The 27,792-nt window shown below is 42.4% G+C and overlaps 1 protein-coding gene across 4 annotated transcripts in view; it reads left to right on the forward strand.

Annotated features, from left to right (window-relative positions):
• Nucleotides 1-3,151: 3,151 nt before the first annotated feature.
• The window catches only part of LOC121459053 (bone morphogenetic protein receptor type-2-like), a 99,480-nt gene continuing 74,839 nt past the window's right edge, over nt 3,152-27,792 (forward strand). For all 4 annotated transcript variants that reach the window (XM_041668560.1, XM_041668562.1, XM_041668563.1 and 1 more), the window contains exon 1: nt 3,152-3,259. In XM_041668560.1, coding sequence (XP_041524494.1) covers nt 3,184-3,259 — 76 coding nt within the window. In that variant the 5' untranslated portion in view covers nt 3,152-3,183. The remainder of the gene's footprint in view (nt 3,260-27,792) is intronic.

The raw sequence follows: 27,792 nt of genomic DNA on the forward strand, positions 1-27,792 counted from the left end.
CTAATATTGCATACAAACCCCACTCCTGATAAGTCTCCTAACGCTTCTACTAAACACAAACCAGGGTAAATACATTTGTCTCAGTAAGCTAACAAGATCTGGGGGACGTTACTATAACTTAGCCCATCCTGATCGCTGGATCGGACCTTACTATCTGTTCTGTCTTCACCCGTTAGACTTGTACTGCTGTCTTCTCTAGTAGATTACGTCATTGCTAACTTTTGTGAATCATCACATCTCAACTAGAGAGTGATTTTTAAGGGCAACAGAAAAGGAAGGAACTACATACCAAGGTCTACGGATTAATTATTCCTGCTAAATTAGTGGCATGAACTTTTTCAGCATGAATTTCCTAAGACTTCCTTCCTACATAATTTATTACGCATATATAACATGTACAAGGGCACTTACTTAATGTTTCTTAGGAAAATTTTATGCAAATAATAGTTGAATAATAAAGTACTCGACCGCAATTCGAGGAAGAAAAATTGTATTTCACCAGTTAACAAACTTCCTGCACCTTCAACATCTGTCATTTCTCTGAGAACTAGATCTCATGTCTTGAAAGCTAAATGTTAAAACAATGCCAGTTCCTTATTTTAGGCCTTTTAGTCAAAATAAAATATGGTAGTAAAGGTAAGGAGCCAATGCATATGCTCCTTATTTTTCAAAAGGGATTTTATTTCATAGAAAAAAATTCTCTCTGCCTGAAGGATAAACAATATAAAAATATTTCAGCTAAAAAAAAAAAACAAAACAAAACAAAAAAAAAAAAACAAAAACGAGAGCCCTGGGCAGGTATTACCACAACTCTTAATTATAGCAGATATTTACTAAGATAACAGAAACCAGTTTAAGGAATGTGATTTATTAACATCACGTTCAGATAAAGAGATAAAAGACTTGAATAAGCAAGCAAACTTGAGGAGTGTATTTATGAATGTATCCTGGAACAGCCTTTAGCCACAATGAAAGACCGGCAAAACCAGCCTTCAGAACAGCCTTTCTGCCTACCGGGAGAAGGGAGGGCTAGACTTCATCTCTTAAGATCGCCCTCCCACGCAAATTTTCCACCTCGCAGTTAAAGAATTAAACCCAGACTTCCGATCATGGCGCCAAGCACGTCACCTTCTCCCTTCTCCTCTAGCAAAATCCCACCCAAGTCGGCTGACCCCCGCAGGGGATAGTCATAGTCCCCCCTCCCCTATCCTGGTTGCCTGAATCTAACCAAACTGTGATTAAAAAAGAAATAAAGAAAATGCTTAAAGCCGTTCTGGGAAACTGCGGTGCGGGCGAGACCTTCCGCATGGCTTGAGTGAGGAGACAGGCTCCCACTCCATACCTGGAGGCAGAAGTCTGCGCCGGCCGCAGCTCTCCTGCAAAGCCCCTCCAGCCTTTGTGCACACCACCCTCCCCGGGAGAGGCCGCGGGGACGGCTGCTGCAGGAAAAGGCCGACCCGGGTGGCCTAGCGCGCGCACGGGGCAGCGTCGCGGTCCTCCCCGCGGAGGCCGAGGCTTTTGTTTGCACGGCGAGGGGAGGGGAAGGCGACGCGGCCCGGGGTCTCGGCTCCCGCTGCAAACGGCGGCGGGACGTCCTCCAGGCTTTCCGCCCAGACCCCAGGGTAGCATGGCCTTTCCTGCCCCCTCCCCCCCAGAAGCTCGCACAGATCGCCACGCCATCCACGTGCGGAAGGGACGCGGGTGTGAGGAGGTGGAGGGGAGAAACCGAGGCTGCCCGCCCCACGCCGGCCCCACCCTGCCCCGGGTCCGCCCGGGCGACGAGACGCCGCGCCAGGGCCAGCCTGGGAGCGAGGGGCGTGGCCGGGCGGGGCCGCGGGCGCGCAGGCGCAGTGCGTCTCGCCGCCGGCGCCGCCGTAGCCGCCCGCGCTGCACCACTGGCCCGAGACAGACAGGGGTCGGGGAGAGAGAGAGGGGAGGAGGCGGCGGCGGAGGCGGGGCGACTCCGGTGACCGGGAGCGCCTCAGACTGGCAGCTGCGGCGACTCCCCCCTTTGTGTCTGGTCTGCTCGGAGCCGCCGGAGCCGCTTCCCGGAGGGGTGTGGGGTGTTTCGCAAGCCCCCGCTACCCACCCCTTCCTCGGCCACCTACGTCCGTCTTCCCGCCGCCCCCCGCCCTCGGCCCGCGACGCCCAGAGCTGCGGAGAGCGAGGCGGCGGTGGCGGCGGCGGCGACGGCGGCTTCGGCTTCTTCCTCGGGCTGTGCTGTGATTCGTTCCTGAGAGCCGTCGACGGGAGGAGACCGGGCTTCTTCCACGGTGCTGGGATTTCCTGCAGGCCCCCGGAGCCGAGCGGCGGGAAGAGCCGACAGCGAGGCCGCGCGGGCCGAGCGCCCTCGGAAGGCCAGCCGGGGCCGCCCCGCACCTCCCCGCGTGCGGCGCTCCGGGGCTCGCCGGGGCCGCGACCCTCGCCTCCCCTCCCCCGCGCCCCGAGGCCCGGCCTGCTGCCTGCCTGCCTGCCTGCCTGCCTGCGCGACCCTCGCGCGATTGTTCCGAGGAAGCCGTGGACTCGCCCATGGAGGCCGGCACCTTTTTCGACCCAGTCGGTGGAGAGGATTTATTGATGTCGGAATCCGAGTGAAGCAAGCAACGAGGCGAAACTTTCAACGGAGACCCTACCCGTCTGCACTCCGAGTCCGGAGCGATGCGACTCGGGCGGCCGGGCGCCGCCGCCCGCCCCGCTGCGCCCTTCCCGGCGGTCGGGAACTTGTTCTGATCCTCAGTGCCCCCATCGAGTCCCCGCCCTCCATCCCCCCACCCCCACCTCCGGCACTCTGGATATGTTTTCTCCCAGATCTGGATATTTTTTTGATATCGTGAAGCTACGAGGGAAATAATTGCAGGCATTTCTTCAGGGCTCTCTGCTTCTCTCCTCCCTCTCCCTCCCTCCCCCCACGGACATGCCTTCAGTTTGGGGAGCCGAGGCACCCTGTCCTAGGCGAATGAAGCCCCCCAGCCACGAGGGAGCGAAATGAAGGGAAATTCTGCAGTGGAATGAGAGCTCTCCAGCTAGGTCCTCGCATCTGCCATTTGTCCTTTCAAACTGCATTGTAATCCGGGCAGGATAAATCAGACGGAGAGACGAGCAGCCTCCTGGCCGGCTTTCTCCGCCCGAATTTACTTTCCACGTTTCTTTTCTTTGCCTTCCTGCTTCTTGGCTGGCCCAGGGATGACTTCCTCGCTGCAGCGACCCTGTCGGGTGCCCTGGCTGCTATGGACCGCCCTGCTGGTCAGCACTACGGCTGGTGAGTAGCCCTGGGTGGCGCGTCCGGTCTCCTACCCCAGCGGGTGGCGAGGGAGGGTGCCTGCAGAGGCCAAGGCCTGTGCTCGCCCTTCTCAACGTGTGCGCTCGGATCCCGGTGGAGGAACCTGCCAGGGAAATCACCTGCACTGTTTTCGTGTAATTTCCCGTCCCCACTCTCGTATTCCCTGACCCCTCCCCCACGGGGGGGGGGAGAAAGACATATTGGGTGTGGTATCTTGACATTTTTAGCTGTGAGGTAATGCAAGGATTAAAAATATTATTTCAATCGCTAGTGAATTGTGTCTATTAGATTTTGGAGATAGAACTGGTAGGTTTTTTCTTTTAATGTAAAGAAGCAGATTTGGTTTACAATAGAAAGAATTAAATACTCACTTGATTGAACCTTATTTTTACATTTGGGTCACTCTTTGGGAATCCGCGTTACTTTTCGTTATTTAAAAATGTTACCTAATGAATAGAATAATGTTGAGGAAGGCAGAGTGTGAGAATCTTGGTACGTTGTATAATACTGTTTGTTGCTGCCATCGTTAATGTTGTTTTGCCCGCAAGAATCTTAGCTATTCTCTGTCTTCTCAGCCTGGACATTTGTACTTTGTATGCTTTTGGAGTTACTGCTGGGCACACAAGTGTTTTGATAACTTTGCTATTAGTCATCTGGCGTCTGTTGGCTTTCCTGTCATTGAGACAACTTTGACCCCGCATCAGACTTCTAGGAGATTTGACTCCTGAAAGTTCTTTGACATTTACTAACGTGTGAAAGGAAACGGTCCTCCCCTTTCCCTTGGCCATTTCCCTTTTAATTCTCAGTCGCCTTGAAAAGAAAAAAAAAAAAAACAATACATTTTCTCACTGCAGTTATTTTCAAGCAACGATTTTCGTAGTCTGCGTTTAGAAAAATTTCAGGAATGAATTCTTAAATTAGTCACATGAAGTATGCATTTTAAAGCGAGTAGGCAAAGTAATGGTTTTTCAAATTTTTAAAAGTAATTTTCACATTCAGTAAAATTTTCAATGCTGTATTAGACACACAGATTATTTGTTTAATTTACATTTTAGAGGTCTGTCGTTTCCTTTTGTGAATTTGATACTATTGTCTATTGTTGATTAATATTTAGTATTTTACATTTTTGGTTGTGAGCCTAGCCTTTAACAACTGAGCCATCTCGGGCAGCCCATTATATTGTTTATTTTAGTAATAAATCTATATAGTATTAAAATCATTGGAAGATCTGATTTGATTACATTTTGAAACTTGATGTTTCAATATTTTTGATTATTTTATTTCTTTCTGAAGCAAAACTGAAATGTTTTTCTCTAAATTTCTTTGTTAGCTGTCTAAATTCTCTAGCCACAAGTCATGTGGCTCCTGTAAAATATGAAAAGAGCAGAAAAGGCCTAGACACGTAAGCAGTCATTCTGCAGGCAGAAATAAAAGAGCGTTTTGTGTTTAAATTCTCCTGACCATTTTAGAATGCAGATTCTCATTTATAGTGTTGCCCTCATCGTTTTGTGACCAGAACTGATAAAAGTCAGAGAAAAATTAACACTGATTTCAAAACAGTTTTTATTTGGTAAATGAATTTCGTCCTCTTTAAAAAGGGTCTTTCTTATCTGTAAAGGCTCCTTATATAAATGTGGTTATAGTCCCAGATGATGGCATTTCTGAAGCTGGATCCTAGAGCTGTCATAACTGGTGTTTACTGAGTGCTTGCTATACACCAGCAATTATTAAAAGAGCTTTACAAATATTTTCTCCTCTGATCCTCCTGACAGTTCTGTAGCCTAGGCTTTTATTCCCCTTTACAGAGAGCAAGAAAATTAAGTGCAGAGTTTTAAGTAACTCATCACAGTAAACTGAGGAGTTGGGATTATAGCCTGCATCCTTCCACACCTTCTCGGTGCCGACAGCAGGAGCAGCGGAGCCAGCAACAGCTTCCTCTCACTGTAACTGGAGCGTGAGATTTGAAAGGAAGCTACGGGTACTGGTCATGCACTGCCATGGTTCTGAACGTGTTAAAAACTTTGTCTCACTCTGTGAGTTCGAGGTCAGTTTGGTCTGCCTAGTGAGTTCTAGCCAGGGCTCCATAGAGAAACCCTATCACAGGAACAAAACAAAAACCAAAACCAACTAACCAAACAGAAAACAACTTTGCCTGATAGTGAACTGGCTTAGCAGTGCAGCTTCATTAAGTAGCAAGTGACTAGGGAAGCCATGCGGCTGGTAGCTGCAGTTAGTGCAGTGGAATGGGAAAAAATGGTGTGCACGGGGTGAATATCTATAAATTCATTAATTATATCTTTTTTTTAAAATATTTATTTATTTATTATGTATACAATATTCTGTCTGTGTATATGCCTGCAGGCCAGAAGAGGGCACCAGACCCCTTTACAGATGGTTGTGAGCCACCATGTGGTTGCTGGGAATTGAACTCAGGACCTTTGGAAGAGCAAGCAATGCTCTTAACCTTTGAGCCATCTCTCCAGCCCCCTCATTAATTATATCTTTAGTAACACACAGGGACTTACTTCATACTAAATTGTTCCCTTTACACTTAATTTTTCAAGTTTTTGTGACGAGGTCTCATGATAGAGCGCTGGCTGGCATAAAACTTGACTTAGTAAAGCTCAGAGACTACAGACAGCTACCATGTTTGGCCCTAAAACCTAGGTCTTTTCAAAAGCAGTGAAGATGACTGAGAAGGACAGGCTTTATCCACTCGAGACAAGGTCTCCTGAAGCGTGACTGGCTTTGAACTCGTAGAGCTGAGGCTGGGCTTGAATTTACCTGCTTCCACCCCCCCTAAGTGATGAAATACAAGGTAGACTTGTTTTAAAACATTCCTCTTTTTGGTCTTGGAGGTGGATATGATAAGAACACATATAATTTATGGATATCTTCTGTGGAATTAGAGATAAGCTGGTAATAAATGACAGGATTTTAAAAATTACTATCTTATGTGTATGGGTTTTTTTGCTCGCATGTATGTGTGTGTGCGCCATGTGTGCCTGGTGCCTGCAGAGGCCAGAAGAGGGAGTTATAGATGCCCTGGAACTGGAGTTAGAGAGGTTGTGAGTCACCTACCATGTAGGTGCTGGAAATCAAACTTGGTCATCTGGAAGAAGCAGCCAGTACTTTTAACTGCTGAGCCATCTCTCCAGCCCTGATAAAAAGGATCTTACTCATTCTTAAAGTAAGCAGGTATTTTATTAGTATTATGAAATAATTTTATTTTGAATTTGCTTGATACAATTATAGTATAAATATATTAAAATGAATATGAATGTAATCTTTATAAAAACGAGTGCTGTGTATTCTGAAAAGAAATTCATTAGGTAATAATTTGGCCTTTGATATAAATAAGAAAAGTGTTCAGAGAAGAAAATATGACCCACCGTGTATTTTCAAAATCTCAGTTATTTCACATTTTAATTATCACTTGTTATCACTTAAGCTGTATGGATTTAATGACTTCTAGAAAGTATGAATTTCTTTTAGGACTTGGTCAGAAAAATTTTAGGATGTGTTGCCTTAACCAAACATGTATATGTTCTCGCTTTTATTGTTGATATAGTGCTTGACAAAAAGTTTAACCTTTTACAGTTTTTGTTCAAATATGCATGACTGTAGTGGCCAGAAGGATAGGTAGAGGAGTATTAGGGTAGGTAGAGGAGTATTAGGGTAGGTAGAGGAGTATTAGGATAGACAGGATCCAGAAGAAGGATAGGCAGAGGAGCATTAGAATAGGTAGAGGAGTATTAGGGTAGGTAGAGGAGTATTAGGGTAGGTAGAGGAGTATTAGGGTAGGTAGAGGAGTATTAGGGTAGGTAGAGGAGTATTAGGGTAGGTAGAGGAGTATTAGGGTAGGTAGAGGAGTATTAGGGTAGGTAGAGGAGTATTAGGATAGGTAGAGGAGTATTAGGATAGACAGGATCCAGAAGGATAGGTAGAGGAGTATTAGGATAGGTAGAGGAGTATTAGGATAGGTAGAGGAGTATTAGGGTAGGTAGAGGAGTATTAAGGTAGGTAGAGGAGTATTAGGATAGACAGGATCCAGAAGGATAGGTAGAGGAGTATTAGGATAGGTAGAGGAGTATTAGGGTAGGTAGAGGAGTATTAAGGTAGGTAGAGGAGTATTAGGATAGACAGGATCCAGAAGGATAGGTAGAGGAGTATTAGGATAGGTAGAGGAGTATTAGGATAGGTAGAGGAGTATTAGGGTAGGTAGAGGAGTATTAGGGTAGGTAGAGGAGTATTAGGATAGGTAGAGGAGTATTAGGATAGGTAGAGGAGTATTAGGGTAGGTAGAGGAGTATTAGGGTAGGTAGAGGAGTATTAGGGTAGGTAGAGGAGTATTAGGATAGGTAGAGGAGTATTAGGATAGGTAGAGGAGTATTAGGGTAGGTAGAGGAGTATTAGGGTAGGTAGAGGAGTATTAGGGTAGGTAGAGGAGTATTAGGGTAGGTAGAGGAGTATTAGGATAGGTAGAGGAGTATTAGGATAGATAGAGGAGTATTAGGATAGATAGAGGAGTATTAGGATAGGTAGAGGAGTATTAGGGTAGGTAGAGGAGTATTATTAGGATAGGTAGTGGAATGTTAAGATAGACAGGACCCAGAAGGGAGAACTGAAGTACCCGCTGGCAGACATCTGTCATGCATACTGTTTGCGGTTATTTTGTAAATCTTAATGGGGTGATACAAAGAAAAGATGCCTGCCCGTGCTCAGCCATCTCATGACGAGATACAGGTTAGAGTGCCTGCTATTTGAACCAAGGGTGGCACTTGGTGGACTGTTAGAATTTTGAAATTTCTTCCTGCTACCTCTTTTTTTTTTTTTTATTTTCTCTGGGTATCTTTTTGCTCTTCTCAATTCTCTTTTAAAATACCCCTCCCCCTGAAGCCCTCTGTAAAAAGAGCAGTGAAAACACTTCCTGGCTTCCTAGCCTACGCTTCTTCCTTTCTGCTGCTTTCCAGTGCAGATGCCACCAGGTTCTTTTCTTTTTTTTTTTTTTTTTTTTTTTTTTTTTTATTTATTTATTTATTTATTTATTTATTTATTTATTATGTCTGTGTGTATGCCTGCAGGCCAGAAGAGGGCAGCAGACCTCTTTACAGATGGTTGTGAGCCACCATGTGGTTGCCAGGAATTGAACTCAGGACCTTTGGAAGAGCAGGCAATGCTCTTAACCACTGAGCCATTTCTCCAGCCCCAGGTTCTTTTCTTTAGCTTTTATTTATCTCAGCCTTTCTAGTGCGGGGAACACCGAGTGAGCCACCACAGCCAGCCAGCAGTAGTTTTCTAGTCAACTTCCAGCTCTTTGACTTTTACAGAACTCTGTTCTGCTGCTGCTCCTCCTCTCCCTGCTGATTTCCCTCTTTGCGATTCCTCTCCTAGGCTTTAATTATCTTCGAAGTAAACGATGCCTAAGTGAAGTGTGCAGCTGGAACTGGAAGTCCTGAGTTCCTGCTTCCTGTTACTACTGCTGTTTACTTTGGGCAGATTCCCTGTGTTGGCATTTGGGAACTGTGGGCATGATCTAGATGACACTATACTTATGTAGTGTTTTTGCATATTGAATGAGGAAAAATAGTGGCCTACATAATTATTAGTAGGCATATAAGCACTTTGAATGATATGTTTGCCTATTTATTATGTGTATTTTTTTCTTACATTGATATGGTCAAATTTTATAAATCCTTGTGTATACTGGGCAAAACTGTATCCCACTGAGAAATACCACAGCCCCAATATTTCAAATTTACCTTAGATTGGAGAAATTTTGAGGCATTCTAAAATTGTAACAAATTACATTGAGAAAAACATAATTTAAAAACGTTTTACAGGAAGGTGTTGGTGCGTGCTCTTTTTTTTTTTTTTTTCAAATATTTATTTATTTATTTATTATGTATACAATATTCTGTCTGTGTGTATGTCTGCAGGCCAGAAGAGGGCACTAGACCTCATTCCAGATGGTTGTGAGCCACCATGTGGTTGCCGGGAATTGAACTCAGGACCTTTGGAAGAGCAGGCAATGCTCTTAACCACTGAGCCATCTCTCCAGCCCCCTGGTGCGTGCTCTTAATCCCAGCACTTGGGAGGCAGAGGCAGGCAGATCTCTGTGAGTTTGAAGTTAGCCTGGTCTACAGAGCGAGTTCCAGGACAGAATCCAAAGCTACACAGAGAAACTCTGTCTCAAAAAAAAAAAAAACCCATAAATAAACAAACAAATAAATAAAGTTTTTATATTGAGCGCATATGTTGAAGTAGCCCCACGAAAGTGTAAAGAAGGGCTCTGTGGGGCTTTAATGAAAATAGAGGATTGGTGCACATCAGATGTGTAAGGAGTGCTCTAAAAATAGAAGTTTGGAAAGGACTTTAAAATGTACTTTAAATAATTAGAAGTTTAATAAAGATTAATTCATCTGGGTTGGAGGTGGATACCTTTAATCTCAGCACTGGGGAGGCAGAGGCAGGAAGAGTTCCAGGCCAGCCTGAAACTGGAGCTGTGTAGAGAGACCTGGTTTCATCTGCTATCTTGTCTGTCATTCATTTTAATTCCAAGCGTTTAAATTGAAAGTAAATAATGCTAAAGTTAGTTTCAGCTCAGCCTTTTAAATATGGTACATTTTAAATCAATGAGATCTAGTTAATTTTTTAAGCTGTTTCTTTTTTTTTTCTTTTGTTTTTGAAAACAGGGTGTCACATTGTAGCCCAATCTGACCTAGAACTAGCAATTTTCCTGCCTCAGCCTTCCAAGTGCTGGGATTATGCGCCTGAGCCAACATACATACATACATACATACATACATGGTTTGATATTTAAACTTAGGTTAATGTGGTTTTGTTTTTTGCTTTTTTGAGCAGTGTTGAAGAGTGAACTGAGGACATTCTGTACATGCTAGGCAAGCACTCACCACTGAGCAATTCTCCAGGCCTTCAAATAGTTTAATGTGGCTTCACTGGTTTTTTTTATTCATATACCATATAATTCAGCCACTTAAAATATATAATTTAGTGGGTTTTGATATAATAATTCATAATATGTAAGATTTGCCATTTTAAACTTTTTTTCCCCCTTCCCTGAGACAGGGTTTCTCAGTGTAGCCCTGGAACTCACTCTGTAGACCAGGCTAGCCTCAAACTCAGAGATGCCCTTGCCATTGCCTCCTGAATGCTGGGATTAAAAGCATGTGCCACTATTACCCAGCTCATTTTAAGCATTATTAAATGTACATATTCACACTGTAAATTGGGTATAGTATATGCCTTTAATGCCAGCAGGCAGGCAGGCAGGTGAATTATGAGTTTACATGTTCTAAGACTGTCAGAGCTACACAGAGAAGCTCTGTCTCCAACAGCCAAACAATAACAACAACAACACCCACATACAGGATAGAACATCCTTTGAGTAGTACATCTAATGGGCACAGAAGGAATCGCATTAAAGTATAGGGTGTTGCCAAGGAATTATGAATCTTTAACAGTGAAAAATAATGTCTGGCAAGATGAGAGGTAAACATGTGATTAGTTAGCACTGCTCTTGAAAGGTACAATTTAGCATCCTGTTTTGCTTAGCACTATAACAAGCACGAGTAATATAGTGTGTAAAGGAGTTGGTCATTGGTAGGTTAACCGAGGGAAGCTATCAGAGTGAGGAGGGTCTTTGTGGATTACTGTATCCTTTCTGGAGTGTTACTTGGTGTAGTTACTTCTTTCATTTTGATACATCATGGAACCTGCATTACAGTAGAGAGAGTTCAGAGGATAACTTGTGACCTTGGTTCTCTACCAAGTGGGGCTGTGGGACTGAACTCAGATGATTGAGCGTGGAGGCGAGCACCTTTACCCACGGCCATCTCTGACTCTTAAAATTCACCATTGAGTTTTAATTAGCGCTCAGTACTTTTTTTGCTGTTGAATTTTGGAGCTGTTAAAGGCTATAATACTCACTAGTATTTGATTAAGCCTAGAAGTGTTACCTTTCTTTCTGTTCGTGAGTTACAGGAGTCACACTCAGGTCTACAGGCTGCATTTCCCCAATCTTGTATGTGTCTTTTCTTAATTTTTAGCAACTATGTGTTCAAACCACATGCTTACACATGCTAGGCAAGCACCACCACCGCCTCACAATCTCTACACTACTTTTAAAATTTGCTGTAAAACAAAAACTACTTCAAAATAAAAATTTGTGGGCTGGAGAGGTGGCTCAGTGGTTAAGAGGACTGGCTGTTCTTCCACAGGTCATGAGTTCAATTCCCAGCAACCACATGGTGGATCACAACCATCTGTAATGACATCCGGCGCCCTCTTCTGGTGTGTCAGCATACATGGAGGCAAAATGTTGCATACATAATAAATAAATCTTTAAAAAAATTTGTGAAAAACTACACATACTCATTTCAGAAATATTAGAAAATATCAGAAAGATAAAGAATAGTAGGGAAAAAAATCACAGTCTTTACCTAGAGATGAGCCTTTTTTATTTATTTTTTTGAGGCAGGGTTTCTCTATAGCTTTGGAGCAGCTCTTGTAGACCAGGCTGGCCTCAAGCTCACAGAGATCTGCTTGCCTCTGCTTCCCGAGTGCTGGGATTAAAGGCGTGTGCCACCTCTACCTGGCTAGACATGAGGCTTTTTGAATATCATACTCTTCCCCCACCCCAGAACTGAACGTGGAACCCAGGACCTCACTCAAGGGTAGGTACTACCCCAAACTCCTCTTTGCATATCTTCATTTTGATTTAAATGTTTTCCATGCAACCATTTAAAGTTATACTGTGCATGACATACCGATGTATGCACCTGTGTAACTTCCAAACCTAGTTTTTATAATGAATCTGCAACCTGAATTATAATTAATTCTTTTTTTTTAAAATATTTATTTATTTATTATGTATACAATATTCTGTCTGTATGCCTGAAGGCCAGAAGAGGGCGCCAGACCTCCCTACAGATGGTTGTGAGCCACCATGTGGTTGCCGGGAATTGAACTCAGGACCTTTGGAAGAGCAGGCAATGCTCTTAACCACTGAGCCATCTCTCCAGCCCCCTATAATTAATTCTTTAAGGCCAGGTTTCACTATGTAGCCCATACTAACCAGAACTCCTCCCTCAGCCTCCTGAATTATGGGATTTTGGTGTGTGTCACTTTAGTTGGCGTCTAGAAGCCAAAACTCACTTATTTTTTGATATTGGAGACTGAGTCCATGTGTCCTTGATGTGTGTGCCCTCCCCTCAGGTCTGCAGCCCCAGCCTTGGACTGAACTGAGGGGTGCTTTCTAGTTTGTCTTTTTGTTTTGTTTTGTTTTGGTTTGGTTTTGGTTTTTCAAGACAGGGTTTCTCTGTGGCTTTGGAGACTGTCCTGGAACTAGCTCTTGTAGACCAGGCTGGTCTCGAACTCACAGAGATCCACCTGCCTCTGCCTCCCGAGTGCTGGGATTAAAGGCGTGCGCCACCACCGCCCAGCTCTTTTTCAGTTGTTTAATCTGCAAATAGGCAATGTCTTCTCTCTCTCTCTCTGTCTCTCTCTCTCTCTTTCTCTCTCTCCCCCTCTCTCTCTCTCCCCCTCCCTCTCCTCTCTCGCTCACTATCTTTTCTTTTTTCATCATTTCATTCAATATGATGTCAAAACCTCTTCGTTGCCTTCATGATGTGTGTGGATTCTCATTGCTTTTTACCAGTTCCACCGCTACCCCCTCTACCCAGACACCACCACCATCTTATCCTGTGTAAAGTTTCACCAGTCTTCTTCCGTTTCTGTCAACACTTACTATACTATTTTAACATAGTAGCCTGGCGACCCTTCTCCTGTTCCCCCTTTCTTCGTGGTACTATACTATTTTAACATAGTAGCCTGGCGACCCTTCTCCTGTTCCCCCTTTCTTCGTGGTTCTAGGGTTGCCTGTGCGAGGCTGGTGCTGTTCCACTGAGCTATCTTCAGTCCCATTTACTTTTTATTCTGAGACAGAGTCTCAGAAAGTTGCCTAAGCTTGCATTGAATTCAAGAGGTAGCACAGCTGATCTTAAAACTTGTGATCCTCCTGCCTCAGCCTCCCCAATAGTTAAGATTATAGACCTGCATCACCAGGCCCCGTTTAAATCATGACATTTCTTTAATTCCTCCAGTACCTCTCCGTGTCACTTGAAATAATACTCACAAGTCATCTCAAATACATGTAAAAAACACGGTATGATGGTAAACCCTGTAATTCCAGCCCTTGGAAAGGGGAGTAAGAGGCTCAGAACCCCAAGGTCATCTGGGTTACATAGTTCAAGGATGCCTGGGACATTTATTCTCTGCAAAACACCCCAAGGTGATCTAGCCCTACTGTTGATGACATCACGAACCAGTTTCTCTCTCGCTCAACTTTAATCCTGCTTTTAACTTTACAGAGAAAAGTTCAGGAAGTTAGGTATTTTAGAAAAGGTTTTTGAGCTGCCTTATACTATATCACTTGATAGTGGCTACAGTTAATGAGTAAATCTGTGTGCTGAGGGAGTAAGGGAGGAGTCACAAACAGTTGTTTGTTTTTTTTTTTTTTTTTTTTTTTTTTGGTTTTTCGAGACAGGGTTTCTCTGTGGCTTTGGAGCCTGTCCTGGAACTAGCAAGGTTCCACTGTGTGTAGCCTTTGCTGTCCTGGAACTTGCTCTGTAGACCAGGCTGACTTTGCTCAAACTTTTTATTTATTTATTTATTAGATTTTTGTTATGTTTGTTTTATATGTATGAACATCTTGTCGGCATGTATGTATGTGTACCACATGTATGCCTGGTGCCCTTGGAGGCCAAAAGAAGGTGTTGGATCCCATGGAACTGGAGTCACCTTCTGGGTGCTGGGAACTGAGCTAAGGTCCTGCAAGAGCAGCAAGTGCTCTTAGCGATCTCTCCAGCCCAGGCATTTCTTGAGCGTTCAGTGTATTTAAGTTCTTTTTATATTTATATCTGTTGTCTCACCGTCCCTTAAACAGGCTGAGCAATATTATTTTTCTGTTTTCTTTTCCTGTGTGCATATGGCTTAGCTTTGAACCCAGGGTCTAAAGCATCTGGCTAAGAGCTTCGCATTGGAGCTCTCAAAACACTATTATTATTATTGTTCTTTCTGTGGACAAGTACACTGACTGAGTGGGAGACTTGAGATTAAGATCAGGACTTTATTGCTTCAAAGCAAGACATTCATATAACATACAGTGTTACCCTGAATGTAGAAAATGACTTAGAAACCGCGTGTGGTGGCCTATAATCTTAGCACTTGGGAATTCAAGGCCACCGTGGGAAACTTAATGAAACTGAGTCTCAAAAAGTGCTGACTGTTCCCAACCAAGTAAACAAAAAACTTGAATGCGCTGTCATTGTAGCTCCCGTAGTGTGTAGGAAAACTTGGGGCTTAGTCCCTAACACTGTGCAAACTGTGGTGGGGCAGGAGTCTGGGGAGGAACATCAGGAGGGCCAGATTTTCAGTGTCATCCCAGACTGCGTAGTAAATTCAGGGCCAGTCTGGACTATGTAGGAACATACATTTAAGCTGGACAGTGGTGGTCAGTGCCTTTAATCCTAGCCCTGCAAGGCAGTAGTTTACAGAGGGAGTTCCAGGACAGCCAGGGCCACACAGAGAAACTCTGTCTTGAAAAGCCAAAACCAAAACAAACCAAACCAAAAACTCCCATGCATTTAAAATAAACAACCCCCCCCAAAAAAAATCAAAAATATTTTAAATACTTAAAATTTTACATTTAGTTATTAAAGAATAATTGATCAACTGAATTGTCTCAGTTGTAGTCTCTCATTTTGCTACAAATTATAGCAGATATTTGAGATTTTGTTTTCATTTGTAATGTTCAAATGTCTGTGGATAAAACCTTCCTTCCCTTGAAGACGGGAAGCTTCTGTTGTGGAAAACAACAGAGTAGGAGTGTGATGATGACATCATCTAGTTGAGGATGTGTTTATGATGTTTCCGTGTGTTCATAGTGATTAGAACCCCTAGGGACCGGTCTAGCATGAAGAGTAATTTATATTTAGTGACTGCACCAAAAGCAGTGTTGCTGTGATAAGAAGGCAAGATTAACCCAGTTCAATGGCGATGCTGTTGAGTTGTTTTTGTCCTTTGGCCAAAACCCATGTGTTACGAAGAACGTTAATTTATAAATTTACTTTATCTTTTAGCGCTAACCTTTTCCCGATTATACAGCTACTCTCTAGGAATCATTGTTTGTCTTTGTTTTATACTGAGATTTCTGAGAAGCCACCACTCCTGGCTCAGTCATTCTTTTAAAAGCAAAAGATTGGGTTGGGGACTGGAGAGACGTTTTAGTGGTTAAGAGCACTGGCTGCTCTAACAAAGGACCCAGGTTCTGTCCCCAGCCCTTGTGTGGACCTTACAACCATCTGCAAATCCAGTTCCAGGGAATCCAGTGCCCCCGTCTGGCCTCCAAAGGCACCAGGCACACACACATAAAGCGGAGGCCAAATACTTGTCTTAGTTAGTTAGGGATTTTTATTGCTGTGAAGAGACACCATGCGCATAGCAACTCTTTTTTTTTTTTTTTTTTTTTTGAGACAGGGTTTCTCTGTAGCTTTTGGTGCCCATCCTGGAACTAGCTCTTGTAGACCAGGCTGGCCTCGAACTCACAGAGATCCACCTGCCTCTGCCTCCCGAGTGCTGGGATTAAAGGCGTGCACCACCACCGCCCGGCCGCACAGCAACTCTTATAAAGGAAAACGTTTAATTGAGGTGGCAGCTTATGGTTTCAGAGCTTTTCCATTATCATGGAGGGACGTGGTGGTGTGCAGGCCAACCTAAAGAGGTAGCTTGAAAGCCTTACATCCTGGAGGCAACAGAAGTGGTGTGTCTACTGGATGGTATATTGAGCATATGTGAGACCTCAAAGCCTGCCCCTGATGTGGGGTGTCCTTCTGTATATATGTTGCTCTTATTGGTTAATGAATAAAGCTGCTTTGGCCTATAGCAGGGCAGAATATAGCCAGGCTAGAAGAGATATAGAGAGAGTAGGTGGAGTCAATGAGACGCCATGGAGCTGCTGAAGGAGAAAGACACATACCTATCTCATTGTGCTACACAGATTAATAGAAATGCGTAAATTTAAGATGTAACAGCTAGCTAGAAATATGCTTGAACCATCGGCCAAACAGTGTTGTAATTAATATACTTTCTGTGTGATTATTTGGGTCTCTATTACATGCCCCCACAGTAATACTTCCTTCACAGAGTTATGTACCTAGTCCAACAAAGCCACACTTCCTATACTGCCACTTCTTGTGAGCTTATATTCAAACTACCACAACACTCAAACACATAATTTAAATTAAAAGATATCAGGTTGCTTTTTTTCTTTTAGCTAAAGAGAAGGGACATGCGCCCTTGGTTCCATCCTCATCATAGTAAAGAAGGATTGTCTCTGGTGTTAAGTTGAGCTTTAAGAATCTCCCCCCATCTCTTGATCTCTACCTAGTCCTAGCTTGTCTAGCCTCTTTGTAGCTTTATGACTTTGTACATTTTAAATGTAGTTTTGATACTGGAGAGTCCCGTGACTATTACTTTAATTTTTTATTTTTTATTTTTTTATTTAATTTTTTTTAAAGGATTTATTTATTATGTATACAACATTCTGCCTCGATGTATGCCCGCACGCCAGAGGAGGGCGCCAGATCTCAGTACAGATGGTTGCGAGCCACCATGTGGTTGCTGGGAATTGAATTCAGGACCTCTGGAAGAACAGCCAGTGCTCTTAACCTCTGAGCCATCTCTCCAGCCCTAATTTTTTATTTATTTATTTATTTATTTATTTATTTATTTATTTTTTTTTTTTGGTTTTTCGAGACAGGGTTTCTCTGTGGCTTTGGAGCCTGTCCTGGAACTAGCTCTGTAGACCAGGCTGGTCTCGAACTCACAGAGATCCGCCTACCTCTGCCTCCCGAGTGCTGGGATTAAAGGCGTGCACCACCATCGCCCGGCCTAATTTTTTATTTTTAAGAGAAAGTCTTACTATGTAGTTTACAATAGCCTGTAATTCTTACTGAGAACGGCAATGGAACAAGAGTGGTGATGTCAGCATTCTGACGATACTATGTGTGGGTATATGAAATATGTCTAAGTGCGTTCTCTTATCTTCTCACGTACTTGATTGTAGACGTACACCAGCTTGTCTAGCTTGGGGACATTACTGAGAGCATACAACTGTAGTTGAAGGAGAATCCGAATGAGGTAAACACCAGTGTCAAAAGGAAGTTAACAAGCACTAGTCCTGAATTACAAAAGGATGCCTTTTTGGTCTGCATTCTTCATTTTGTAAATTAGGTGAGCAGATTCTTGAAATCTTCCCAGCCTATGTGACTTATGTAGGCCATTAATTATAGCATTGTTGTTTAGAACGTGACATCTTTTTGTTGAGGTGCTGAGAGAGTCCTGTGAGATTCAGCTGAGTCATGGCCTCAGCAGTTGGCATGAGAATTATGTCGGAGAAGCAGTGGATTTCTATAGCAGACGAATGTTTTGTTGTTTAAAGGAACGAGTTTTGTAAAGGATTTACAAAAAATAACCCCAACACCTATAAGATACTTGTGTATTAGGTACTGTGGAGAATAACTAGCGAAGTGAGATAATTGCTAGAGTGTCTGCTGTGTGTCAAGTACAGTGCAGGCTGAGTTTTATCCTTTTCTTTTGGTTTTTCAAGACAGAGTTTCTCTGTGTAACAGTCTTGACTGTCCTGGAACTCACTTTGTAGACCAAGCTGGCCTTGAACTCACTGAGATCTGCCTGCCTCTGCCTCCCGGGTGCTGGGATTAAAGGTGTGCGCCACCACTGCCCAACTTTTTATTATCATTTATTTGTGTGTGCATGAACATGTGTGGAGGTCAGAGGACAACTTGGGAGTTCTCTTCTTTCACCATGTAGACTCCAGAGATAAAACTTAATGTCAGTATTCCTGAACGGCATACATATACTTTTTAACAGTATCTATTTTACTTGACAGTTATTTGTTGCAGACTTTCTAGTTAGAGGCATTGTGCTAAATGTTTTGTTTCATGTAGTTATTATAAACTTTGCTACATGTTTTTTTTTCCCCACATATACAGATATTTAGGCACACAAATTCCTGGGATGTAGCAGAACTTTTTCAACCTAGGAATATTTTGACTTTTAAAACTTTTTCCCAGCACAGCACTTGGGAGACAGATGCTGGTGGATCTCTGAGTTCTAGGCCAGCCTGGTCTACAGAGCGAGTTCCATGACAACCAGGGCTACGTAGAGAAACCCTGTCTCGAAAACCAAACCAAACTGAAGAAAAAAAAACCCAAAAAACCTCAAAAAGTTTCTCATTGCTAGTATATAATTCAGGGCCTTACCCATGTCAGGCAAATGCTCCTTCACTGGGTTATAGCTTGCGCTCACGTGTCAAGTACTCTTCTTTTTGGGGGGCTGGAAGACAGGGTCCCTTATATAGCCCATGGTAACATGGCACCAACTGTGTAGCCAAGGCTGTTTTTACTCCATGTGCTGGGTTTACAGTTGTTAGCCGCCATGCCCAGTTGTCCTTTTTAATGTTTGCCTTTTAAACTGGTCAGCAACCGCAACTCTGCCGCAGCCTGAAGAAATTCTGTTCTCTCAGGCACTGACTCTTCCAAAACTACTAAAAGAACTTAATCTATTAAGATCCAGAAGTTGAGGTAGAATCCTGCTTCCCAGAGAGGCTGAATAGCAAGCAGCTCACCTCCTCAGGCCCCCCAGGAAGTCCTCCTGCTTTTCTCATCCCTCTTTTTAGACCCTTCCCCACCTGACTCCTCCCTACTTCCCAGAGCATAAACAAAACTAACACACCTTAAAGTAATCTACGACACCTAGTTTACCAATTTCGATTCTTAATTATAATTCCTCGCAATACATTTTCATTTTATAAGGCTGAATTGATCATACTTACTGAGGTGCCTTTAATGTTTACATTCTGTGAATTGTTTTCTCTGTAAATTTAGCAAGTTAGGATAAACTAATTAATCACTTCAAATTACGTACTATTTGGTTTGACAGTTTTCTATTTCATCAGTTGTTTTCATTCATCATATTCATTAAATATCTATCATGTGCAGTCATACACGAGTGTTAGCATACAGAAGTGTGGGCTGTGATTCCAATATTTGATATGTGCTCAGCTGTTAAGTTATGGGTTAAAGTATCCAGGTTTGGCACATGCCTGTGGTCCCAGCTGCTAGGGGAGCTAAGGTTGAGTGAGGATCACCCATGGGTTTGAGACCAACCTAAGCAACAGCCAGAGCCCCATCTCTCAGTGAATAACTGGAGAACCGTGTTGGCTAGTTTTAGGTCAGCTTGACACAAACTCGAGTTATCTGAAAGGCGGGGACCTCAATTGAGAAAATGTCTCCTTGAGATCTGGCCGTTGGATATTTTCTTATTGGTGATTGATGGAGAAGGGCCAAGCCCATCGTGGTGGTGCCATCCCTGGGCCGGTGGTCCTAGGTTCTCTAAGAAATCAGGCTGTGTAAGTCATAAGGAGCAAGCCTCCTCCGTGGCCTCTGTATCAGCTACTGCTTCCAGGTTCCTGCCTTGGCTCCCCTCAGTGGGCTGTGACTCTGGGTATATAAACCAAAGAAACCCTTTCCTCCACAAGTTGCTTTTTTTTATTTTTTTTATTTTTATTTTATTTTTTTTGGTTTTTCGAGACAGGGTTTCTCTGTGGCTTTGGAGCCTGTCCTGGAACTAGCTCTGTAGACCAGGCTGGTCTCGAACTCACAGAGATCGCCTGCCTCTGCCTCCCGAGTGCTGGGATTAAAGGCGTGTGCCACCATCGCCCGGCTCACAAGTTGCTTTTGACTGGTGTTTCATCACAGCGATAGTAATCCTAACTAGAACAACCAAAATATAAAATGAAATAAAATATACAGAATGCTTATAGGCAGTAATAAAATGATCGTAACAGTATAGATATTGTAGAAGTCACTGTGACTGGACAGGTACTGACAAGGGCTTAAAATTTCCTTAAGGCTTGGCTAACGAGCTGGTTTGGTTATGGAGTTCTTTGGAAGAGCAGCCAGGAGAAGGCACTGGGACAAACACCTAGGAAATACATGATTGTAAAATGTAAATAGGATGAACTGAGGTGCTGGCATGTGTTAGCTCAGTTGCTCTGAAAATTTGAGATTTTTGCCTCCCAAGTGCTGGGACTAAAGGTGTACGACACCACTGCCTGGCTTCATTAAAGATTTTAGAAGTCACCACTAAAACCTGGGCATAATGGTACATCCCTTTAATTCCAGTAATCAGTAGGCAGAGGCAAGTGCTCTCTGAGTTCCAACATGGTCTACATAGCGAGTTCTAGCCAGATAGAGCTTCATAGTGAGACCCTGTCTCAAATTAAAACCAAACCAAACCAAAAGCATCACTAAGAAAGAATACTGTCAATTAGATTATGAAACCTTAGTGATTGTAAAACTAATCCTGCAGGGTGTGGTGCCACATGCAATTAGCCCCAGCACTTGGGTGGCAGAGTAATTAAAAAAAAAAGACAAATCTCATTTTCAAATATGTTGAAATGTGAGATGAGATTAAAGATTAAAAACTTGGCGAGGTTGTGGTGGCGCATACCTTTTAATGTCAGCACTTTGCAGAGGCAGACGGATCTTTATGAGTTCGAGGCCAACCTGGTCTATACAGCAAGTTCCAGGACAGCTAAAGCTACACAAAGAAACCCTGTCTGGAAAAAACAAGAAAAAACAAAACCTCACAACAAAAACTCCAACAAACCCCATTAAAGGGTAAAAAATGAAGTAGAACATACGCTATAATGAGTAAATTAAGCCATGTCTTACCTCTTCGAGCTTATTTTACACACACACACACACACACACACACACACACCTTTATATTGATTTATTTTTGAAATAATAGGTCTATAGCCCTGACTGTCTAAAACCAGGCTTGGAGATGCACACCTTTGATCCTTGCACTCCAGAGGTAGAGGCAGTCAGATTTCTCAGCTTGAGGCCAGCCTGGTCTACAGAGTGAATCCAGGATAGCAAGAGCTACACAGAGAAACCCTGTCTTGAAAAACCAACTAAACAAAAAAACTGCTTTATGATTCCATCTTGCCCCAGTTAGCATGACCGTTAACAATAAAACAAATGATAAGAAATACTGATAAGGATGTGGGGAGAAAGGAACCCTTATGTATTACTGGTGTGTAACATAAACTCCATTCTGTGCTCTCCAGGCTATGGTACGGTTTGCGAGCTGGGCAAGGGGCTAGAGATTGAAACACACACACACACGACAGAGACCTGGGTCATCCTTGAAGCCAACTTTATTGTGTTCTGGGGCAGCTCATATAGGATCTCCTTGACCAGTGGCCATGCACTAACTTTGAGCGGCAAGCCCACCAGAAACCACTTCCCTGCCATCAGGATCTCCTGAGGGTCTCGTGCTCAGCAGCTGCAAACACAGGAAAACAAATTGTTTGCTCAGAGCAGCTGCAAGCATAACAAGTTCTTTACTCCTGCATGCAAGGGGTCACAGGAAATTCAGGGTCTGGGGGTCCACAGTCCCCAACACTGGTGGGCATGGAAACTGGTATGGCTACTGTAGTTAGTAGTCAGGGTAGAGGGTCCTCAAAAAATGGAAATACAACTTCTGTATAGCCCTGCCCTGCATCACTCCTCAGTATCTATCTAAGGAGTCTATCCAGTGTACTGCTCTGTGATTATGATGTAGTAAATCCTAAATGCTGGGAAATTTTTAAAATGAACACGTAGCAAAAAAGACTTGGGAAGCTTTTGTAAAGAGCTTTGTTGTTTGCACAGTGTTGCCTGTGCATCCTGCCTATTTTAGGCAAAGTCTATAATGCCCAATAGTCCGTTGCCAGGACTTCATTAAGCTAATGCTGGATTGTAGCCAGACATTCAGTTGGTCAAAACCCCACACTTCCTTGAGACCTAAGAAGAGCAGCCGAGAGAAAGAGAATGGGGTGGAGAATGGGGGACAATGAATAGCAGGCTGGAGTAGACACAGATTTTTATTGTGTCAAGTAGGTTTAGCTGACTTTTAGAATAATTTAGTACTCCTAAGCTCTCTGGTTCTATAATAGCATTCTGTTACTTCTGTTAGCAAGAAACAATACTGATAGTTAAACTTGTTTAGTTTTCCTGTGTAGTTTTTTTTTTTTTTCTTTTCCTTTTAGCTTTTCAAGACATGGTTTTCTGTTTAGCCCTGGCTGTCCTGGTCCTCATTCTATAGACTAGGCTGGCCTCAGACTCAGAGATCCACCTTCCTCTACCCCAACACCCACCCCCAGTGTTGGGACTAAAGGCGTGGTCTGCCAGCTCCTGGCACTTTCCCATGTATTTTTAAACAGATTAATACTTTTTTTTTTCCTCCTGTTTTAAAGAAATAGAAATTTGCCTGGCTGTGGTGGCTCACACCTTTAATCCCAGCACTTGGGAGGCAGAGGCAGGAGTTTGAAGCCAGCCTGGTCTCTACAAGAGCTAGTTCCAGGACAGGCTCTAAGGCTACAGAGAAACCCTGTCTTTTTTTTTTTTTTTTTTTTTGGTTTTGGTTTTGGTTTTTCGAGACAGGGTTTCTCTGTAGACATTCATGTGTTTTATTTTTCTCTCTGCATGGGTCCCTAAGATGGGGTGGATATACTCCGAGACTTTTTTAGGGAAATGTGAGTGGTCAAACATATTTCTTGATAGTTCTAAGATGTTATTTTAAAATAAACATTGTTTATTTCACTATGTTGATAGTTTATACTAAAGACACAGCTGGCATCTTATCAAGACCAAACTATAAATTTACTTTGTGTTCTTTGAGTCTGAGAACTGCATTTTTTAAATGCCAGTTTGAGCTGGTTGTTGGTGGCGCACACCTTTAATCCCAGCACCCAGGAAGCCAAGGCAAGTAGCTCTCTGAGTTAGAGCCAGCCTGGTCTATAGAGTGAGTTCCAGGACAGCCAGGGCAACACAGAGAAGCCCTGTCTTGAAAAACAAAAGAAACAAAACAGGTTTACTAATGAATATCCTTAGAAGAAGCAGTAAAATTTAATTGTTAATCTTTTTAGTGTTTTGTACCGCACATTAGAGCTACAAGTATTTCTGCCGCTACAAGGGTTTCTGCTGTGGGACTCCCAAAGGAGTCAAGACCCGTAGGTTGAAAACCCTGACCTAGGTAGCTCATGAAGCTGAGAAGGGAATGTCAGTGCTGACCTGGCCTTTTCCATTTCCCCCTTTAATCCAGTCTAGGGTCCCAACTCCACGATGGCGCTGCCCCTGCTCAGTGTGGGTCGTGCTTTCTCAGCTCTCCTCTACAGATGCTCTAGGAACCACGTATAGACAGTACGAAGAGCTTACATGTTTTCTGATTCTGCTGCATAACTTTTAAGAAATTGGTGCTTGTCCAATTTTGGCATAATATGAAAAGCGACTTCTTAGGCCTGGAGAGATGGCTCAGTGATTAAGAATACTTGATCTAGATTAGTTCCTAGCATCCACAGGGTAGTTCACAGCCATTTGGAACTACAGTTCTGGAGAATCTGATACCTATGTGTGATCTGTGCTGGCATCAGGCACGTACACAGTGTGCACACATACACCTAGGCATAAAACTCACACACTTATATATATATTAAAGCTAGATGGTGGTGGCTCACACCTTTAATCCCAGCACTCGGAGGGATTCTGAACTGAACTCACTCTGTAGACCAGGCTGGCCTGGAACTCAGAGATCTGCTTCTTCCTGCATCTGCCTCCCAAGTGCTGGTATTAAAGGCGTGTGCTACCTAGCCAAAACATGTATTTTAAAAAAGGGTAATTTGGACAGCTTTGAGGGTGTAAACGGATATCTTAATCACTGAACACCAGAGATTTCCAGCAAACTAGGAGAAGCTAGGAGACAGGCTTAACCATATCCTGAGTTAATTTTTCAGAAATCCCTATTAGATGCTGACGTATTTTAATTGTATATATGAGGTACAGAGTGGCCCTGTAATTTGTACTGTTTAAAGTTTAGAATGATTGATCAAATTAATTGGCACAGTAACCGTTAACCACCTCAAACACTTATCACTTATTCACTCTGTTTTCTGCCACACTTTGTAACGTGAATTCTATGCTCTTTTCCTTCTCTACCAAAACATCTGCACACACAGACATGAGCACATACACTTATACTTTAGTTTAGTTTTTAAAAAATATTTAGTGTATTTTATGCATATGAATGCTCTATTTGCATGTATGCCTGCATGACAGAAGTCATCAGATCCCCATTATACCCATTATAGATGACTGTGAGCCACCATGTGGTTGCTGGGAATTGAACTCAAGGCCTCTGGGAAGATCAGCCAGTGTTCTTAAACGTTTAGCCCATTTATATATATTTAATTTTTAATTTCTTTATATTTTTAAAAACAACTTGATTTTATATTGTATATGTTTCACAGAACTGTCTGTATGACCTTCTGGTCAGTATTTTACTATAACAACATTAATAAAGTAGGAAAAAAAACCTATTGTGATTCAAGTCGTGTTAAAGACTGTTTCTTTTCCTTGCTGCTAGACCATCTGGATACTTTTTGAACTTCATTTAAAACATTGGTCTCCAGTTTTTTATTATATTTTAATTTGGATACTAATGAAGTTTTATGGTCCTGAAGCCTGAAAAGAAAATCAGATGTAGTAGCAACTATTGTAGAACGGCTGTTTCCTAAGCCATCATGATTTTGATTCACTCATTAGAAGTCCTGACAAGGAAAGGTTGTGTGTTGGCAGGGTGCCTACATCATTGTGTGACCCTCTTACTCAAAGAACAGGAAATGAGAGCTGTCAAAGGCCCTAAAATACCCAGCCTTTCTCTTTCCTGTGTGGTCTCTCTTTTGATAAATCATATTTCTTAAAACATCATTTAATATTATTGAAGAAAAGAATAGCTAAAAATGTAGATTTTCACATGAACTTTGGTGTTCTTTACACTTGTGCAGTGCTCATTAAAAATGCAGATAGAAAACATTTAGAAAGAGTAAAAATTTAGATCATTTTCATGAATTTTGCCATTTTTTATTATCTGAGAAGTGCCCACTGAAAATGCAGATAGAAAAATAATTCTTTTATGTGTATGTGTGTTCCTGAGTGTATGTATGTGTGCCATGTGTATGCACGAGCACATAGAGGTCAGAGTTGATTAGGAGAGGATGTCAGATCTCTGGAACTGGAGTTACAGACAGTTGTGAGCTGCCATGTGGGTGCTGGGAATGGAACCCAGTCCTCTGGAAGAACAGCCAGTGCTCTTAACCATTGAGCCATCTCTCCAGCCCCCCAGTTTACTTCTTAAGATACACATACTCTCTCAGAATTCTACCTGCAACTTCGAGTAAGGAGAGACCAAGAGGAAGAGATACTGAGTTGCCTTGTCTGTATCTTTCCTTCTGTGATGTCACATGCAGCAGAAGTAGTTGGATAATTTAGGCAAGTAATAGAATCAAGAAATGGGCATGGTGGTGCTTATCTGTAATTAATGTTTGGAGACTCCTGGAAGTACAGTGTTCGCCAGCACACCCAGCCTGGGCCTTATGCTTGAGTAGCAGCACCCATACATTGTTCTGAGTGCTGATACTTTGTTCTCTCCGTTGAGTGGTTACCTTGTTGTTCTGAGTGCTGATACTTTGTTCTTTCCAATGAGTGGTTACCTTGTTGGTTATTGAAGTTATGGTACGGTCTATCTTGTTCAGATACTGTTACTTTTAAAGACATTTAAAGTTTCCTTTTACTTTATGTGTATGACCATGTTGCCTGCACGTATGTATGTGGACCATATGTGTTACTGGTGCCTGAAGGGGACTCAAGGTTTTAGAGCCCTTGGAGCTGGAATTCCAGGAGGGTGTGAGCTGTTTTGTGGTTGGTTGAAGCCAAACCCAGGTCCTTTGAAAGAGCAAGTGTGCTCTTGTGTCCCATTCTTAATTGTATTTCTTAGTAGTACTGTGTTCACATTTTATTGTGCAGAGATTCTTTAACAGTATTTCATAGACAGGTTTGATTGAGAAAAAACAAAATCCCTCTATTGTATGAAGATAATCATATAGTTCTTGACTATGATCAAGCCTGGGATGATCAGTAAAATACTGAAAGAACTTTATCTTCTATAGAGTAATTTTTTTTACCTTTATGCATTTTAAGTGGCAAAATAATTTTATATTCTCATTTCTTCACAGGAAGCATATATTTATGGCTGCTTCTTAGTTGCCACTGTTAAATATCTACTTAATCATACAAGTAGATTAAATTCCTTCCCAGAAGAGATTGATCTTTATAGTTTTTTTTGTTTATTGTTTTGAGATACTTTTGCTCTGTATTACAGGCTGACTTGGACTTACTAGATAGCCCCGAGTGGCATCAGAATCATAGCAATCCTCCTGCCTTAACATCCTAAGTGCTGAGATTACAATCATGCATCCCTTACTCTTAAAAATTTTTTGTTCTTAGCTTTTTCTTATCATTGGATGTTGTCTATTGACATACTGGGGTATAAAAGATAGGGTGGGGTATTGGACAAATCCATGTGATTATGCCAGAGTTAATGGGTCTTTTCCAACGCTCTCAGTAATAAATATATATGAAACCTTTAGAGTTGTTTCCAGCATGTAAGAGACATACAAGTGTTTTTAAAATACAAATTTAGATTCTTGTATGAATGAGGCCTTCCCAGGCATTCTAATCAATGTTCTATCTTGAGATTTTAAAGAAACAGGAAATAGGGCGTAGGATCTACAAGGAAACAGGAAGATTACCCATGTTTTTATTTCGAATTCCATTTGAACTATCTTGGAAAAACAAGGGAATCATAAAACAATAGCTGTATAAGTTTTTTTGTGTTTTTATCTGTGTCTTTATCTTGTTTTTATTATGTTATCATTTGGGACACTAGAGATAGAGTTTTATGTTTGGGACAGACATGTCTGGAATGTCTTGAATTGATCCATTATTATTAAGAACTAAGTGAACATTTTGTCAAAAAGATGCTGAGTTTTCTTACTATTTCTAAATTATTAGCTAAAGAAACAGTTCTCTTCTTCATTAAAGCAGGTATATGAGCTCCAGAATAAATAAATCATGCAGGTCACCCAGGAAGTGGGTGTTATTCAGATTGTACCGCACTAGAATTGCACTGTTATTCAGATTGTACCATACTAGAATCCCACTGTGTTATTCAGATTGTACCATACTAGAATCCCACTGTGTTATTTAGATTGTACCGCACTAGAATCCCACTGTGTTATTCAGATTGTACCGCACTAGAATTGCACTGTTATTCAGATTGTACCGCACTAGAATCCCACTGTGTTATTCAGATTGTACTGTACTAGAATTGCACTGTTATTCAGATTGTACCGCACTAGAATCCCACTGTGTTGGCATTGTTTTTGTTTTGTTTTGTTTGATACAGGGTTTCTCTGTGTAGCTGGCTGTCCTGGAACTCTGTAGACCAGACTGGCCTTGAACTCA

The sequence above is a fragment of the Microtus oregoni genome, unplaced genomic scaffold (assembly GCF_018167655.1).
Source record: "Microtus oregoni isolate MIOR12 unplaced genomic scaffold, Mior012 000018F_ref0000195, whole genome shotgun sequence".
Classification (NCBI taxonomy): domain Eukaryota; kingdom Metazoa; phylum Chordata; class Mammalia; order Rodentia; family Cricetidae; genus Microtus; species Microtus oregoni.